General features: G+C 42.3%; 1 protein-coding gene across 6 annotated transcripts in view; it reads right to left on the minus strand.

Moving 5' to 3' along the window:
- Nucleotides 1-8,766: 8,766 nt before the first annotated feature.
- The window catches only part of PDE4A (phosphodiesterase 4A), a 488,291-nt gene continuing 480,437 nt past the window's right edge, over nucleotides 8,767-16,620 (minus strand). For 5 of the 6 annotated variants that reach the window (XM_075272636.1, XM_075272637.1, XM_075272635.1 and 2 more), the window contains one exon: nucleotides 8,767-15,442. In XM_075272636.1, the coding sequence (XP_075128737.1) occupies nucleotides 15,053-15,442 (390 nt within the window). In that variant the 3' untranslated portion in view covers nucleotides 8,767-15,052. The remainder of the gene's footprint in view (nucleotides 15,443-16,620) is intronic. The other variant, XR_012716086.1, reaches the window with a different exon arrangement.

The following is a 16,620-nucleotide window of genomic DNA, read 5'->3' on the forward strand; positions in this document are numbered from 1 at the left end:
TTAGCTCAAGTGCTCGATTATCGTTCATAATGGGGAATTCTTAACCAAAAAAAACCCCCAAAACCATATGCCCAGAATGTAATACACTGCTTATAGGAGACATTACTACCCAGTGGTTCCCATCTATAACTTTGGGGCAGGTGGGTATAAAAGTATTGTCACATTACTAGGAGCTTGTCATGGGCATGAAAGAAACTTGGAGCAGGAGCACACAAGGTTAAAGGAGATACCACGTGTTCCCATTGTTACTAGGCTGGGGTCATACATGGTGGAAAAGCTGCACAATTCCAACATGTGCATGGGATAGCTTTTCTGCTGCAAAAATATTTTCACTGTGTGGATGCAGAATTTCTTCATTTCCTCTATAGGTGAAGAGAACAAACTTCAATATCAGTTATTAAAGAGAAGTGTTTGTGAAGTCTTCAGAGGGTACCTGAGTTTTCATGAAAAGTATCTGCAGAGTCTTGCTGGGCAGTCTACAAGTCTTCATACAAGGTGTCTTATCAGTTTCTCTGCTGCTAATAATCACATTATGGCTGCAGCACATGTTACATTTGTCTCCTAGGCTGGGAGCATGTACAATAAGGAGCAGTCTGCCCCCCTTCTTCCTTCCCTATCCATTACTACTATTCACAGCTTTGCATGTAATTCTGTCAGGAGTAACATAGAAGATAAGTAGTTGGGAAAAGCCCAAGTGAGCATAATATAGGAGATCCAGGAACACTAGACTGCAAAAACATGCAGAAAAGATCCCTGACACAGGAGAAGAAATCTGAGCACAATAAGGAAAGCTGCTTACTCTTTGTGAATAATATTCCATCTGTAATCGCACAAGCCACCAGAAGTAGATCCAAGTACATAAATGACTTTTCTTACATTGTTCAGTCCAGTGTACAGGTAGGGAAAGAAGTTTGCAGAGGTGTGAGGAGAATCGACTCTTCCCCTCTACATTTACTGTGTGAAAAGATCCTTCCCCTTGTTTCACTGTGATAACGAAGGACTGAAGTTCCCTAGTGAGAGGGAGTGAACAGCAAATTAGCTGCTATGAGATACCCAGTGGCAGGACCTTTAGGGCTAGTTCACACAGAGTTTTTTTTTGCAGGTGGATTTTGACATGGAACCAGATTTTACTGCGTTTTTTTGAGCCAAGAATGGCTACAAAAGGAATGGAAAATATCAAGGGAGTTCCTATACTTCTCCCTTCTGTTCAATCCACTCCTGGCTTTGGCTCAAAAAACCACAACAAAAAAAAAAGCTGCGTTTCTGCAACGTGGGGCCTCAAAATCTGCCTGCAAAAAACGGCTCACATTGGAAGCTGCCGTAGTAGTGTCTTGCCATGGATTCCACAGCTCAAGGCACGCTTCTGTTTAGGCCCATTCATTCGGACCTAATCAGGAGCGGGATGCTGCAATGGAATGTCGATGCTGTATTGGCATCCTGTCGCGGTTAGCCGCACGGAAAGTTCACACGGCGGAAAAGGTTTCCGTGACCTTTTCCTCCGTGTGAACATACCCCATGGGCCGGAAATGCTGCGGCTTTTTACAGTATCTGCAAAGTGGATGAGACTCATACGAATCCCCTGCCCAATCTGCATTTAAAACCGCAGCACGGTCACGCTGTGATTCCCAAAACCAGCGTGGGTTTGGAAATCACAGCTTGTCAATTATATCTACAGAAACGCCGACGGCTTCCCATAGATATAATTGTAACAGAAAGTCGGCAGAGAAAAATTCTGTGAACTTTCTGTCCTTAAGTGCTGCGGATCGTCCTGTGGGACCTTAGCCTTAGAGGTTTTTAGGCAGAAAGAGGCCACATTATTTAATACAGTTCCTTCTGCTGCAGGGAGCCGTGTGCCCCTACCTTAGAGGCCCCATTTAATATTCCATACAATGTACTACGAAGTACATTCACTTTGCAGTAAAAATTTGCAGAGGAATTCCTGCAAAACCTAATGTGTATATAGTTTTTGTTATACTTTAATACCTAAAAAAAAAAAAAAAAAGTGTATATAATATATATATATAATCTTTAAAAAATTTCATAAAATTTGTGGCTGAGTATTTGGGCATTTTTTTTGGATGTAGCGATATATATTGTGTTTTTAATGGGTGTGATTTGATTTCTCAGTCCCCTCAGCAGCGGAGTGGGTACTATACATCCCTAGTAGAGATGAGCCAGTACTGTTCGGATCTGCCGATCTGAACAGCACGCACGCATTGAAATGGATGGACGTAGCCGGCATGTGGGGGGTTAAGCGGCCGGCCGGCGTCCAAGCGGAAGTACCAGGTGCTTCCATTCATTTCAATGCGTGAGTGCTGTTCGGATCGGCAGATCCGAACAGTACTCGCTCATCTCTAGTCCCTAGGTGATCCAGGATTATCTTGTATATCCTGTGGCCTGAAGAGTTTAATATTTTTCGTGTTGCAGCTCCTCTTAGTGACCAGCAGATGGCAATGTGACAGTATAATTTTCAACCAGGCATTGATCTATATAGTAAGCTCCTTCCAAAAGGTGGCGCTAGAGTGAGTTTTCCTTTTTCTATCCAGAAAGGAGAATTTATTTGCGCATTCCTTTCCTTTCTTCAGTACTGACGCTATGATGTTATATACATTGCCACAATCCTATTGCTGTGTGACATCCCCGTACCCCTGTGAACACTATGGCAGTGGTATATGGGGTCACTGTTTGGCTCTAGTACGTAAGTATGTATGACAGTAGTATAATAGCACGGCCATTCCCTGCTTACACACTACAATCATCTTCCCAGCCTCCGTCTGACCAGGTGATAATGTTATGTGATATACCTGATGTACCTGTCGGCCTACACACGAGTAGCGATATCTGGCGTTAGGATTACAACTTGTAGCTGTGACTTTTTTTTTTTTTTTTCTCCTTCCCTTTTAATGCTAATGGAAATTGTGGTGTCACTTGTGACTTTCATGTTTCCTATAGAACATCATCATGGGAGTAAAATCCTCAGGGTGACCCTGGAGCGTGAAGTCATCTCAGCAGATAAAGGATATTACCAAGACAGAGAAGACGACGGTACCAGGCCAGCCATATTATGTGTGTTGTCTGAAAGGAGATTGATAGGTTTGGTTGACCATCTAATGTGTATGGGAGGCATCGAACACCTTTCAGTACACATACACTGTGGGGCGAGTTGGGTATGATAACTGCTCGTTTGGCTGACTTTAAGGTAAAGACCCTATGTAGCGAGCCGCAGCCAAAAGACCAGGGTGGAAACCCATGTTTTTTGGACGTTTTTTTCTATAGTGTTTTTCACAGAAAGCCTGCAGATTTTTTTTTTTTTCCTCTGCAGACTTCCTAAGTATATATTGAAAATGTCAGCAGGTTTTTTTTTTTTTTTTTCCTCCAATTTATTGGCATATCTAGAACTATGCAGTTCCTCTTTCTGTCCAGCAGAGGGTAGTGTTGATTACAATTTCCATACAGTATACAGCTATCAAATTTATCTGGTTTGGATGAAAAGGCATTAAAGGGGCTCTATCAGCAAAATCATGCTGCTAGAGCCCCACATATGCGTGAATAGGCTTTTAAAAAGGCTATTCAGGCACCGTAAAAGTTATATTAAACTACCCCCCCATTTTAAAATAATAACCTAAAAAGAATGTGCTCTACTTACGGATCGTGCACCCTGGGCGGGCATTCAGGGTGTGTCTTCATCTTCGTCCACGCCTCTTCTTCCTGTCCGGCGCTCGCGAACGGACGTTGATAAAAAAAAAATAGCCTGGGCGCATGCGCAGTAGCCATAGTAAAAGCCGCATATTACTGCGCATGCGCCCAGGCTATTTTTTTATATCAGTGTCCGTTTGTGAGCGCCGGAGGAGGACGGGACTGGAGGACATTGGAGGAAGAAGAGGCGTGGATGAAAATGAAGACACACCCTGAATGCCCACCCAGGGTGCATGATCCGTAAGTAGAGCACATTCAGTAGTTTAATGTAACATTTACGGTGCCTGAATAGCCTTTTTAAAGCCTATTCACGCATAAGTGGGGCTCTAACAGCATGATTTTGCTGATAGAGCCCCTTTAAATTATAATTCTATATCCTCCCAAAAACACACACAAAAAGTGTCACCTGACAAAATCATTAGGTACAAAGCGTAAAAATAAATGTCAGCCATGGATCTGGGACTGAGGAATCGGTTTTGTCATTTGTGTGCATAGAGACTGAGTTTACAAAAATGGGGCTACAACTGTCTACCTTTCCCCTTCCAAACTGGGCTGGTGTTCACTTTCCTATGGTGGAGCTACAATACCAGGCATGACCTATTGAGAAGAGTGGTGCTGTTTCTGGAAATGAATTTTCAAAGAATGTGCTGCTTATTCTGCACGAGTACAGCAGGTCTGATCATATGGATTGAAGAGGCAATAGATTAAAGTTTCTGCCCCCCCAGAGAAGGGGATGTTGATGGTTATTATTGCTGCAAGTAGTGCTCCCTTGTGGTGGTGCCGCCAGGTACAGCAGGCACACACAGTGCTCCTCGTACATTCCTGGCCATTATATTCTCACAATCCCTGCTCCATGAAATTTAATTCCTGGAATTTTTTTTTTTTTTGCCTGCAATCACTCAGAATGAAGAACAGGGAAACTTGCAACGTAAATACCTTCAGCAAACATCCTGCAGGGCCCGAGGGGGACGCTGAGACGCTGAGACGCCGCTGCTCCTCTGGTTTTCCACTGTTTTCTTTTTACGTCTGCAGTTTCCACTGTACAGCAGTCGAGAATGATCTTCAAGAGTCCAGAATATGGAGCCGGCCTGGATATAGCTCAGGCTTAAGAAATAGGATGGGGTAGAAGTTTAGAATCATTGCTTTAGTCCAGCGGACTCTGGCATAGTCAGCCAGCCCTTATAGCACACACCTGTGAGATGGTCAAGGGGGCGGAGTGCTGCTTTGTAGCCCATGGATGAGGCTGCGGGAACAGGTAAGTGATTCTACAATACACAGACAACCCCTTTAAGCTAAAAGTGGCAGAATTCTACATGTATTTGTGCCAAAAGAACTAGCGTATGTATCTTGTTTCAGATTTATGTGTTTTGGAAACTTTTTGTGCCTCATGAGAGCTTTGAGGGTGTGGATTAAAGTGCCCCAAACTGTGGCACAAAATACTGGTGTAAAGTAAGACAAACAATGGATGACCGGAGGAAAAGTGTTGTGTGCTGCGTTGGCAAATTTGGGTAATCTTCTAGCCCAGGGGTCAGAGACCTCTGCTCCAACTGCTGTGACATTACAACTCCCACCATGCTCCATTCACAAAAGCTGGAGTGCTGAAGGTTACCGACCCCTGTTCTAAACCATAATAATAAATTACTGCTATGCATATTTTTTTTTTTTTTTTTTTACAATTACTCTCTGAAATCCCCTGCTTCACTTTGTATAATAAAATTTAATCTACCTGTAGTCACCACTAGGGGGATCTTAAGAGCTATTGAACTCCATAGTAATACAGTGCATCAGCTAGTGGTTAGTCAGCGGCTGTATATCTGAAATATTGTGAATGGTCTATTATAATCTACACTCACCGGCCACTTTATTAGGTACACCTGTCCAACTGCTCGTTAACACTTAATTTCTAATCAGCCAATCACATGGCGGCAACTCCGTGCATTTAGGCATGTAGACATGGTCAAGACAATCTCCTGCAGTTCAAACCGAGCATCAGTATGGGGAAGAAAGGTGATTTGAGTGCCTTTGAACGTGGCATGGTTGTTGGTGCCAGAAGGGCTGGTCTGAGTATTTCAGAAACTGCTGATCTACTGGGATTTTCACGCACAACCATCTCTAGGGTTTACAGAGAATGGTCCGAAAAAGAAAAAACATCCAGTGAGCGACAGTTCTGTGGGCGGAAATGCGTTGTTGATGCCAGAGGTCAGAGGAGAATGGCCAGACTGGTTTGAGCTGATAGAAAGGCAACAGTGACTCAAATAGCCACCCGTTACAACCAAGGTAGCCAGAAGAGCATCTCTGAACGCCGCACAGTACGTCGAACTTTGAGGCAGATGGGCTACAGCAGCAGAAGACCACACCGGGTGCCACTCCTTTCAGCTAAGAACAGGAAACTGAGGCTACAATTTGCACAAGCTCATCGAAATTGGACAATTGAAGATTGGAAAAACGTTGCCTGGTCTGATGAGTCTCGATTTCTGCTGCGACATTCGGATGGTAGGGTCAGAATTTGGCGTCAACAACATGAAAGCATGGATCCATCCTGCCTTGTATCAACGGTTCAGGCTGGTGGTGGTGGTGGTGTCATGGTGTGGGGAATATTTTCTTGGCACTCTTTGGGCCCCTTGGTACCAATTGAGCATCGTTGCAACGCCAAAGCCTACCTGAGTATTGTTGCTGACCATGTCCATCCCTTTATGACCACAATGTACCCAACATCTGATGGCTACTTTCAGCAGGATAATGCGCCATGTCATAAAGCTGGAATCATCTCAGACTGGTTTCTTGAACATGACAATGAGTTCACTGTACTCCAATGGCCTCCACAGTCACCAGATCTCAATCCAATAGAGGAGCATCTTTGGGATGTGGTGGAACGGGAGATTCGCATCATGGATGTGCAGCCGACAAATCTGCGGCAACTGTGTGATGCCATCATGTCAATATGGACCAAAATCTCTGAGGAATGCTTCCAGCACCTTGTTGAATCTATGCCACGAAGAATTGAGGCAGTTCTGAAGGCAAAAGGGGGTCCAACCTGTTACTAGCATGGTGTACCTAATAAAGTGGCCGGTGAGTGTATATATATTTGTTATTACTGGATTTTTCTCTTACTACTGACATTTCTTCAATAGTGATAGGGCGCCCCCTTCAGCTGAAGGACCTGATAGTAGCTGCTATTTATTCCTCCCTGCTAACATTATAATGGCCACAAGGTGGTGCCAGATTCACATCACGTATATATTCCATGTTGACTTGGCGGTGCAGTTGGAGCCGCACTCAGGTCAGCATGAATTTTTGGTAGTGTCTCATTTTGAGTCAGCAGTAATAACTACCAGATTCACTCCGCCAATTAACTAGAAAACTAATAACATTCAGCAGCGTAATAACATAAGTATAATGTACCAAGAAACTTTAAACAGCTGGTCTGTACGGACCCCCCTTTAAAGAGCTCCCCAAAATCCTGCAGCCTCTTCACTCAATATCAAGTACAGTGCCATATGTTGTATAGTGGCTGTATCTGGTATTGCAGATGTGACCAAGTTGTACACAGAGCACATAACAGGAGAAAGTGATGTTGATGGCCTTTGTTCACCCAAGCAGGGCTGCCTCTGAGCAGCTGATCTGTACAAGTCCCAGGTGACAGATTCCCACTGATCTTAAAGATATGCAAGACTGATCTTTCATCAATATGTCAAGTCATGAAAAACCCCTTTTGAGGCTGAGGCCCCACGTTGCGCAAATGCAGCTTTTTTTGTTGCGGGTTTTTGAGCCAAAGCCAACAATGGCTACCAAAGGAATGGGAAATGTATAGGAAGCTCTTATACTTCTCTCTTCTGCGCAATCCACTCCTGGCTTTGGCTTAAAAACTGCAACAAAATCTGCAGCAAAAAAAGCTGCTTTTCCACAGCGTGGGGCCTCAGCCCTTAAATGTAATATCACGTTCCTGCTATGCCTGCAGTAAATATTACATACACAAAGAAGTGTTGCTACCTGGAAACCACCACCAAGTAGGCTAGCTCCTCTGTGCAGCATATCTCATGACTTCCACCCACCAATTCAGACATGATTTACCAACCATCTACCTAGTATGGAGTGTTCTAACTTCACCCCAGTGGTAGATGTTGGGTCTCAACCACCACAATTTGTTCTCTTTTACGGGAAATAGGCTGCCACCCTATTTGGAAAATATGCATGCTTGGTTAAGCTAAGTGTGCATGTAATATGGGACAGCTGGGATGGATACTAGCATTGGGAGCACGTGAAGAAGTAGAACAGATCAATTGAACCCACTCACAGGCAAGGCTGTGCTAAATAGCGAGAACATAATAAAGAAAACGGATCCATCAACAGCAACTTGTTTAGGGTTTCCAAGAGAGGTTTGTTTACATAACAGCACTAGTAAACTAGCCCGGTGCTGGGTATTACATTTACTGACTCTACGCAGTGTTTTGGTGCAGTATGGTAGGACGTTATGGAGTTTGTGCTGAAGCTAGGGTCACACTACCGTTTGTTTGGGTGTCTGTTCTTTGGGGACCCAAAAAATGAAAATCCAATCTGTTTAAAAAGAGGTTACCCGTAGAAACCCACAGACCCTATTAGACTATAATGGGATCTGCCGCGTTTCTGCCCAAAATTATTAATTATTCATTTAGTGGAATGTGAGGACAGAATCCTCGAATAGTAAACAACTGTAGGTGTGAACCCAGTCTGAGGCCTGGTTGGTCTTTGTTACAATTTCCTCCCCCCTACCCAGGCCTTAACTATCACATTATTATGTATTGCCCCCTTAGGCCCTGTTCCCATGGAGTAATGCGCCGCTCATTCTGACACATAAACACGTTGTCAGAGTGAGCGCTGTAAAACAGAATCCCATCGACTTCAATGGATGCCTTTTTACGCGCACTACACATTGAAATCAATGGGAGGCTTTTTAACCAACTGATTTCAATGTGTAGCGCGCGTAAGACGACACCCGTTGAAGTCAAAGTAAGCGCTGTAAAACAGAATCCCATTGACACGTGTCAGAATGAACAGGGCGTTACTCCGTGGGAATGGAGCCTTATAGGTGATGTCGATAAGCCGCAGAGATATCTGGGGAATAGACAGAGACTCGAGGTGTGGTTATGGTTCAGTTCAGAAGCTGTAATTCATGATTTGGTAAGGTACAGAGGACAGTGCAATGTGATACAACAATTTCAGAAATAACGACTCTACAATTCTCAATTTGTCTATATTACACCATATAAATATACATAGAATGCAGCTATGTGTCTCACCAGGAGCATTGACAGTATCAGCACCTCTCAAACCTGAGGCGCCCATCCATAGAAGAAATGTACAATCTTAACATTACATATGTACAAAAAAAATTCATTATATTTCCATAGTTTTTTTTTTTATATATATATTTTGTTTTTGTTCATTATTTTAAACCAACCACTCGCAAAACGGAATTAAAAAAAAAAAAAAAAGAAAAAAAAACTGTACAAGAACCATTAAAGGATTCAATTGAGGCTTAACCCCTCCACTGCCAGATGAAGGAAATGTAAAAACTTTACCACTCCCTTCCCAGCAGAGCAGGGGGGAAACTCCACACAGCCCCGAGGGGGTCCTTCGATAACGCTGCGTCGTAAAGTCCCTCCGGGGCTGCAAGAGTTAATTAATAAGTGATGGCTAAAATAGAAAAAACAATTGCTACAGTACTGTGTACAGAAATGGCATTTCATCGTATTAGCTTTTCAATGTTCGTTTTTTTCGTCCTAACAAGTACACTCTTTTAACGCTCTTCATATCCCGCACTGGATGGCGAGAAGATGTTGCGGCCTCTCCACTGGCGGTGGACGACACCTAATTGCTTCAAATATTACACATCAAGGACACATGGAAGATGAGGAAAGGCAAAAACTTATTAAAAAAAAAACAAAATCAACTCTACAACTTTTGGGATGTTGGAAACAATTTTACACTTTGAGGAAATTGTTTATGTGCAGCAACATTTTCATATTAAATCCTATTAGGAGGGGTGATAGAGACATCAGACAACCAGTGGCAAGTGCTGAGCAAGATAAGAGGTCCAACGGCCACCTGTTTGCTCCACATTATAGGTGCATGGCCAATCATCTGAGATCAAGTGATGGAACCGCCATGGGCACGACACAAGCCCCATCCAAGGACAAGTTGGTTTTTGAAGTGTATATCATCATTTTTCTTTGCTTATACTGGCAAACATAATTGTGACACCTTGGGCTTATACCAGGGCTACAAAAGAACCCCATGAAATTATATAATGTCACCTGGCTACATCTTACAACATCTCAAGGTGCAGTACAATGCCATAGAGTGGAGCAGACAAGACAACCTGGTTATGCTGCAGATTGGACCGTGAGGATTTTTGTAACTCTGTAACCTCCATAATCTTTTAGTACCTCAAAAGTCACTTATGGTATGCGCATATTTAATACCAGACAGCAGATATCTCCACCCCCCCCCCCCCATTGTAACCCAACAGAATGCAGAACACCATGAATGTATAATACTACAATGCAGAAGATGTGGACATGTGACCTCTATATAACCTATAGTATTTAATACCCGGTGACACCAGGGATGTATCATTAGAAGACAGACATAAGCTGCAGAGAGCCCAGGCCTATGTATAAACACCTTGAAACTATTCAACATCCGTTGGCACCAGAAAGTTAATGGGGCCTTCTTTATTTATGAAGAATGACGTAGGGAGCGTCTGGTGAATGTAAAGATGAAGATGAAATTTCCACTGAGTGCAGCTTGTTAGTACAATAGACAGAGATATGGCGGATGTGTACCTCTGGAGAGTGAATGTGGATCTGAGAGAGTTACTCTCTGCTACCTTTTAAATAACAGTGTCTGTATATTTTTGAAAAGTTCTAGAACTTCCCTCATTTTGGGACAAAATTCTCAATATCTTTTAACCATGAGGGTGACACTAGGTCTAAGGGAGCTTACGGTATGTGTTGTGATGGTATAGTGATGGTACGACTTGCTGCAGATTTATTTTTTTTTTTACCCATGACGTCACTAAGAGAAGCAATGGGTACTACCATGTCTGTCATTTGTACTATGATTTGTAATGATGAGGACCAACAATTTTTGTATAAATTTTAGCTTTAAGGTAGCCATGAACTTACTAAAATTTTAGGTAGCGTCATGACTAGGTCTGGCCACCTGTTTGCTCCACATTATAGGTGCATGGCCAGTCAATCATCTGAGATCAAATGATGGAACCGCCATGGGCACAGCACAAGCCCCATCCAAGGACAAGTTGGTTTTTGAAGTGTATAGGATGTGTAGGGATCAGACTGGACCTTCTTACTGCCAACAGTGCCAAATGGAGGACTGTTTCACACACTAATAGCCAACCATGAAGACGTATCTGAGCAACTTGATAAATGCATGGAGCTCTCGCACCGATGGGTCTCCCCTAACATTTCAGGACCCTATTGTCACTTAGCCCTTTCAGACATTGCTGGAATCTGTCTCAATTGGCTTTTTACTGAAAAACAAAATCGATGGCTGAAGTATTATAATCGACTAGACGCTTATCCATACATGAAAAGCTAAGATTCTACCCACGTGGAGTGGGGTCAACTAGGGCTCCACGAGCGACAGAACACTTGATAATACACTAGATCGACCCAAACACATAGGACAAAGTTTACAGGCGTGCAAAATTTAGAAAATGTTTGTGCACACGCATAGTCATTTAGTGCACGCTCTCTCACTTGGGATCCAATGAGGGTGAAGCAAAATGAAGGTGAAGAGGCGTGAAATGACGGACGTGTTTTCCGTGATGGTGAATGGCTGATCTATTCCTCGATACAGGTTAGTGTCACAGGAAAGGCTGCAGTATATAATGTATATAAGGAGGGCATAAAGTGCAAACCTTAGACCTTTCACACAGAGAGACGCAACGCAAGGCACTGCTGGCTCGTCTCAGAGACTGCTGCGGTCTTCTAAATGACCCTTGGACCTCCACACACCTGACTGGAAGGGATTATACCTACTCAATAAATACAACGAGAGCTCTGCCATTTTTGGGTGACTGCATTCCAATGTGCAAGACAACAATAGGCTGTGATACATCACGACTACCTGACAACCTTACCCCAATAGCAGTTGTCAGTTCCACCTTTCTATCATAAAGACTAAATCTGTGGATTCTGCGTTACACCTTGGCATAAGGTTTATTAATACGGACAATTATTGCAAACTTAAAATGCAGTCAAAGTCAAATTTTTACATTGTGGCCTCCGTACAATTTCCAACCAAAGCCCACAGTAGCAGGCACAACTGGATTAACTATATAAACGCCAACTCCCCTACCAATCACATGCCAGTCAGTGAGCCTGGATTCCATCTTGATTCTACTGATGGAGGCACCAAGGTGTGTTATGTGATCTCTCCTAGCTATGCTGAATGGCTGAAGGTGCTCATGAAGGGGAGGGGCTTATATGACTTCATTTTTCCAGCTCCATGATTGGTTCTTTGTGGGCATTTTCCCCCACCGATCCAGGTTTTAGACACCATTCAATGGATGCCAAAGTAAAGGTGCCAGGCGATAAGTTCCCTTTAATAATTTACCACCTCGGGAGCTTCTAGTGGGTTCACTGACTGACAGATTTTTAATAGTCATCCAATAAAGGTCTTAAAGGTGCATGCTACCCCTACATCATGTGACCATCTGCCACATGACTGCCAACCCTGGTCAAGAGAGAAGTCATCCAAAACACTTGCCACTTCAAGGGACTGTTCAAAAGATGCCAGATGATCCAGACCTTACATCCCCCAAGGTGGTGGAAGGCCAAAGCATACACATGAAACGTGCCATCAGGTGCCAGCGCTGTGTCTACTCTCAAAGTAAAAACATTCAAAAAGTTACAATTTGTGCACTCGTACAACCACGTTACCCAACGCTACGGACACATAGAAGGTCCTCGATAGCCTCAGTCTCTACGTACAATACTCTGCAATTATAATCTTTGGAAGGATGCGAAGTTATGTCCAGCCACATCGATAAGAAAATATCACAAAATAAAACTAAACAAAAAATTTTTACAAAAAGAAGAAAATAAAACTTTTTTGTTCTCCACCCTCTTGCCCCGGACAGCCCTTTCACATAAAATAAACAGAACAAATGATTTGTGAGATTATGGCAAAAGAATTTTGGCTTAAGGCAAATGTAACAATAAATAAATACATATATATTGAGGTCTGTAAGCTGCTTCTCAAGATTAAGGCGGCCATTTTTTTGGTAGCCATTATTAAGGACATAATGTCTTCATCCTCAGTGATGCCACTATGTGCTTTATCGTGGACAGATTCTGTCTATTGGATTACGTTTTATACCCTAATGGGTCGATGTAAGGGCCGGTGCCGATTTTAAGTAGTCTGAAGTTTTAGAGTTGGACTGAGGATTATAGATTTGACCAAATAAAGACTGACATGCGCCAGTCTTGGATTCTATGCAATAAAAATAGGCATAGCAACTGATCATGTGACACGTTCTATGGACCTGTTCTCCAGATCCTCCACAACAACTTGTGAAGGGATTTCAGCTCAAGTACGGAGCCCAACCAACGAAACACCATATTAAAAAATTTAGATGTGGGAGCAGAAAGCTCTAAGAGATCCCGAGAGCTAACGGTACGTCAGCAGTAAATCCTTATAATATTAGCGACAGTAGTAAAAATTAGGAACAACCGGAACAATTTTTTTTTCAAAAATTTCCATCTTTCATAGATGCAGCTTACAGATTTGCAAGAATTTTTGGCAACAAAAATAAATACAAAAATATAAAAAAACACAAAATACAACATAAAAAAAAAACAACCAAAACCATATAAGAAAGCAATATGCTGGTGGAAAGTCAACATATTATATCCCTCCCTTGACCCCACTCCTCCCACCACAGATACTTTTGCAGCTTGCCGTCTCCTAAAAAACGCTTGCTGTGGGTGTATTGCCAGTACGTGCAAATTTAACGAAAAGGTACGGTTGAGGAAGACTTTCAGCCAAGCTGCAAGAGGCTTCTACATTGACAATCGTTCTGTTCCCCGTCTATTAGTCCTTTTTTTTTTTTCTTTTTTTTTTATTAAATTTTTTTAATTTTCAGCTCTCGCTATAACCTCCTATAAATCTATGGCGTCGACGTGAATCTCATGAGAGAAGGCGATCGATAAATTATAAGCATTTAGAAAATATATATTATATATATATATATAGATATATCTATGTTACGAGAGTAAAGAGAAGGATAGATTTAAATAAAATATTACTATTTTTTACGTATTTTTTTTTTCTTCTTCTTTTAGTTTTTATACCAAAAAAAACAAACAAACAAAAAAACGTGTCTGTTGGAGGCTAAAGGATTTCACATTCAGTTACCATTTGGCTACCAAACAGAGGGCGACAGATCTTCCCCGTCCGCCTCGATAGACTTTGCACCTCATCGGGAGAATCTGAACACCATGAACGCAACTTTTTAGGTCACAAGGCCCAAGGAACCTTGTAGCCCTGATGCGGTTCACCCATTACCCAGAAGCCTTTGCCATGGGAGCGCCATTTTGCCACACAACGAAAGACACAAAAATACATATACATAAAAGGCACACCCCTTCCACAGTCCTTGTAAGTCCTACTACACCCCTGGAGAAAAAAAAAAAAAAGTAAAATAAATGTAAAAAATACAGTATAATAATCCACAGGAGTGACCCCAGCTTGGCCGAGTGAGTAGGATTTTCTTTTATAGTCTTACAAAGAAAAAAAAACAATTAAAAAACGACAACGTTCCACTGTATGAAATTAAAAGAAAAAAAATTACGTATGTTTTTCGGTTTTAGTTCTCAATGGATTTTTGTTCTTTTCTTTTTTGTGTTTTTTTTTCCTGAAAAAAAATGGCTTATCACTGCATGCGCAAATATATAGAAATTAAAACTTGTTGTTTTTTGTTTTTTTTCCTTGTTGCATCCGTTTGAAAAAGGGAAAAAAAATTTTTTTGGAAAGCAAAAGAAAAAATTATTAAAAATAAAATAAGTTACAGTTTTTTTTTTGTTTATAGAGTGTGTTGTAACTTTCTTATGGCAACAAACTCCTATTCTGTGCAAAGTATCTGAATCTACAGTAATTGTGTTTGTTCCCCTTGAGAATACAAAAAAAATACAACAAAAAAAAAGACAAAAAAAGGAGGAAAAAAAAATTAAAAAAAGCAAAAAAATAAATAAATATGAAACTGGAAATAAACCACATTTTGATCTCCGTGTAAAATAGTTCTTTGTGTTATTAAGTTTTACGTCTTTAGAGTTTTAAGTGTCAGTAAGGTTCAGGACTCCACCGGAGACGTGTTGTCTAAGGAGTCGTCAGTCTGTTCTACTGCTCCTTCCTGTGTTGTCGTGTCCTCCTCGATGTCTGGATGGTGCTCCAAGGTGTCAGGGGTTTGGAGAGGACCCTCTTCTTCCTCAATGCCACTATTCCTGTCCTTGTCAGATTCCTCCGCTTCTTCCTCTAATGTCAACTCAAACTGGAACTTATCGATACAGGATTCCTCATCTTTATCCGGGTCGTCTGGTGGTGGAGACGGGCTCTGAGGGATCATGCCCTGGTACCAATCCCGGTTGTCCTCCAATGTGTCCAGGATGTCTTGAGCGTCCGGATGTACGAGGTCAGCCCATGTCTCCCACAGAGGGTGGACAATATAATCAATGAAGCCAACCTAAGAATAGAAAGGGATCCATTACTGCCAAATCTGCGGCTAAAGAAGACATAACGTAAAAGTTGTCCCTGGATTGAATAAAAACTTGCAATTAGGATGGGGGCCAACAAAAATTTACGACCAGAGTCCTCACACCCACCAAATACAATGATTCTGGCCTACCGCCCAAAAGCCCCTAGGACTTAAACCATAGTATACATCAAATTTGGGTGTCCACTGCTGGATCACTATCGTGTTAACGTATTCCAGGCCCATTGAAGGCCTACACGGCTTCAGACAATATGAATGCTCGCTATCCTCACTGAGAAGTCACATATTCTGACCAACGTTAACACAACAACATTGGATTGTTGGCAAAGTTTTTTTGCGTCAATGGTTAACTTTCAGATAGTCATGAACAGATTAATGTCTCACCAACCAAAGCACAGGTGCACAATCCATGTGTTGAATTGACCTTCTCGCCTCAGGCGGCAACCTTATCTATGAAGCCAATAGTTCAAACAGAAAGCCAATCAGACGTTTCAGATTTTGTCGCCAGACGTCAGTATAGGGAGCAACGGAGCCATATGACATTGACACCTTAAAGAGAGCGTGTCACCATAGATATCTGGCTGTTTGATTTTGGTGACCCTGACCTATCTATCTGCGGGGCTGGGTTGATCCAGATGACTGACTCCCCTTAAGTTGCTATATGGCCAGAACTGCCTGCCACAAAAATGGCGGATCAGTGAATTCGGAGGATATCCACTTACATATGAGCTTCATCACTGGTGTCTACTCTACTGAACTGGGCTTTCACTATAGGGCATATTTATAGGGAAAATCAGGAAGAAGAATTGTTCGTCTGACTTGTGTAAGGTCACCCCAGTACCTGGTCATGTATGACTATGCACCATAGGCAGGATGTGATTTTTGGTATCATACCAAGCATTGGTCCATGAAGATGATCTAGGAGACCGTGAAAGTCCAGCTACGAGCAGAAGTCTCACTATCAGCATTGAAGACATTCCCCTCACAGACCAAAGACTGGAGGGTTGTCCTGATTAGTAGTAATATAAGAATATACAACAGGAATAATACTGGTAATACAAGTTGGGACAGAAGACACAAAGCTAACATTACACGAGGATACACAGAACCTTCTGGATCTCCAGGCCTGCGCCCTAGTTGCAGCATCT

This window comes from Leptodactylus fuscus, chromosome 5, assembly GCF_031893055.1.
Source record: "Leptodactylus fuscus isolate aLepFus1 chromosome 5, aLepFus1.hap2, whole genome shotgun sequence".
Taxonomy (NCBI): domain Eukaryota; kingdom Metazoa; phylum Chordata; class Amphibia; order Anura; family Leptodactylidae; genus Leptodactylus; species Leptodactylus fuscus.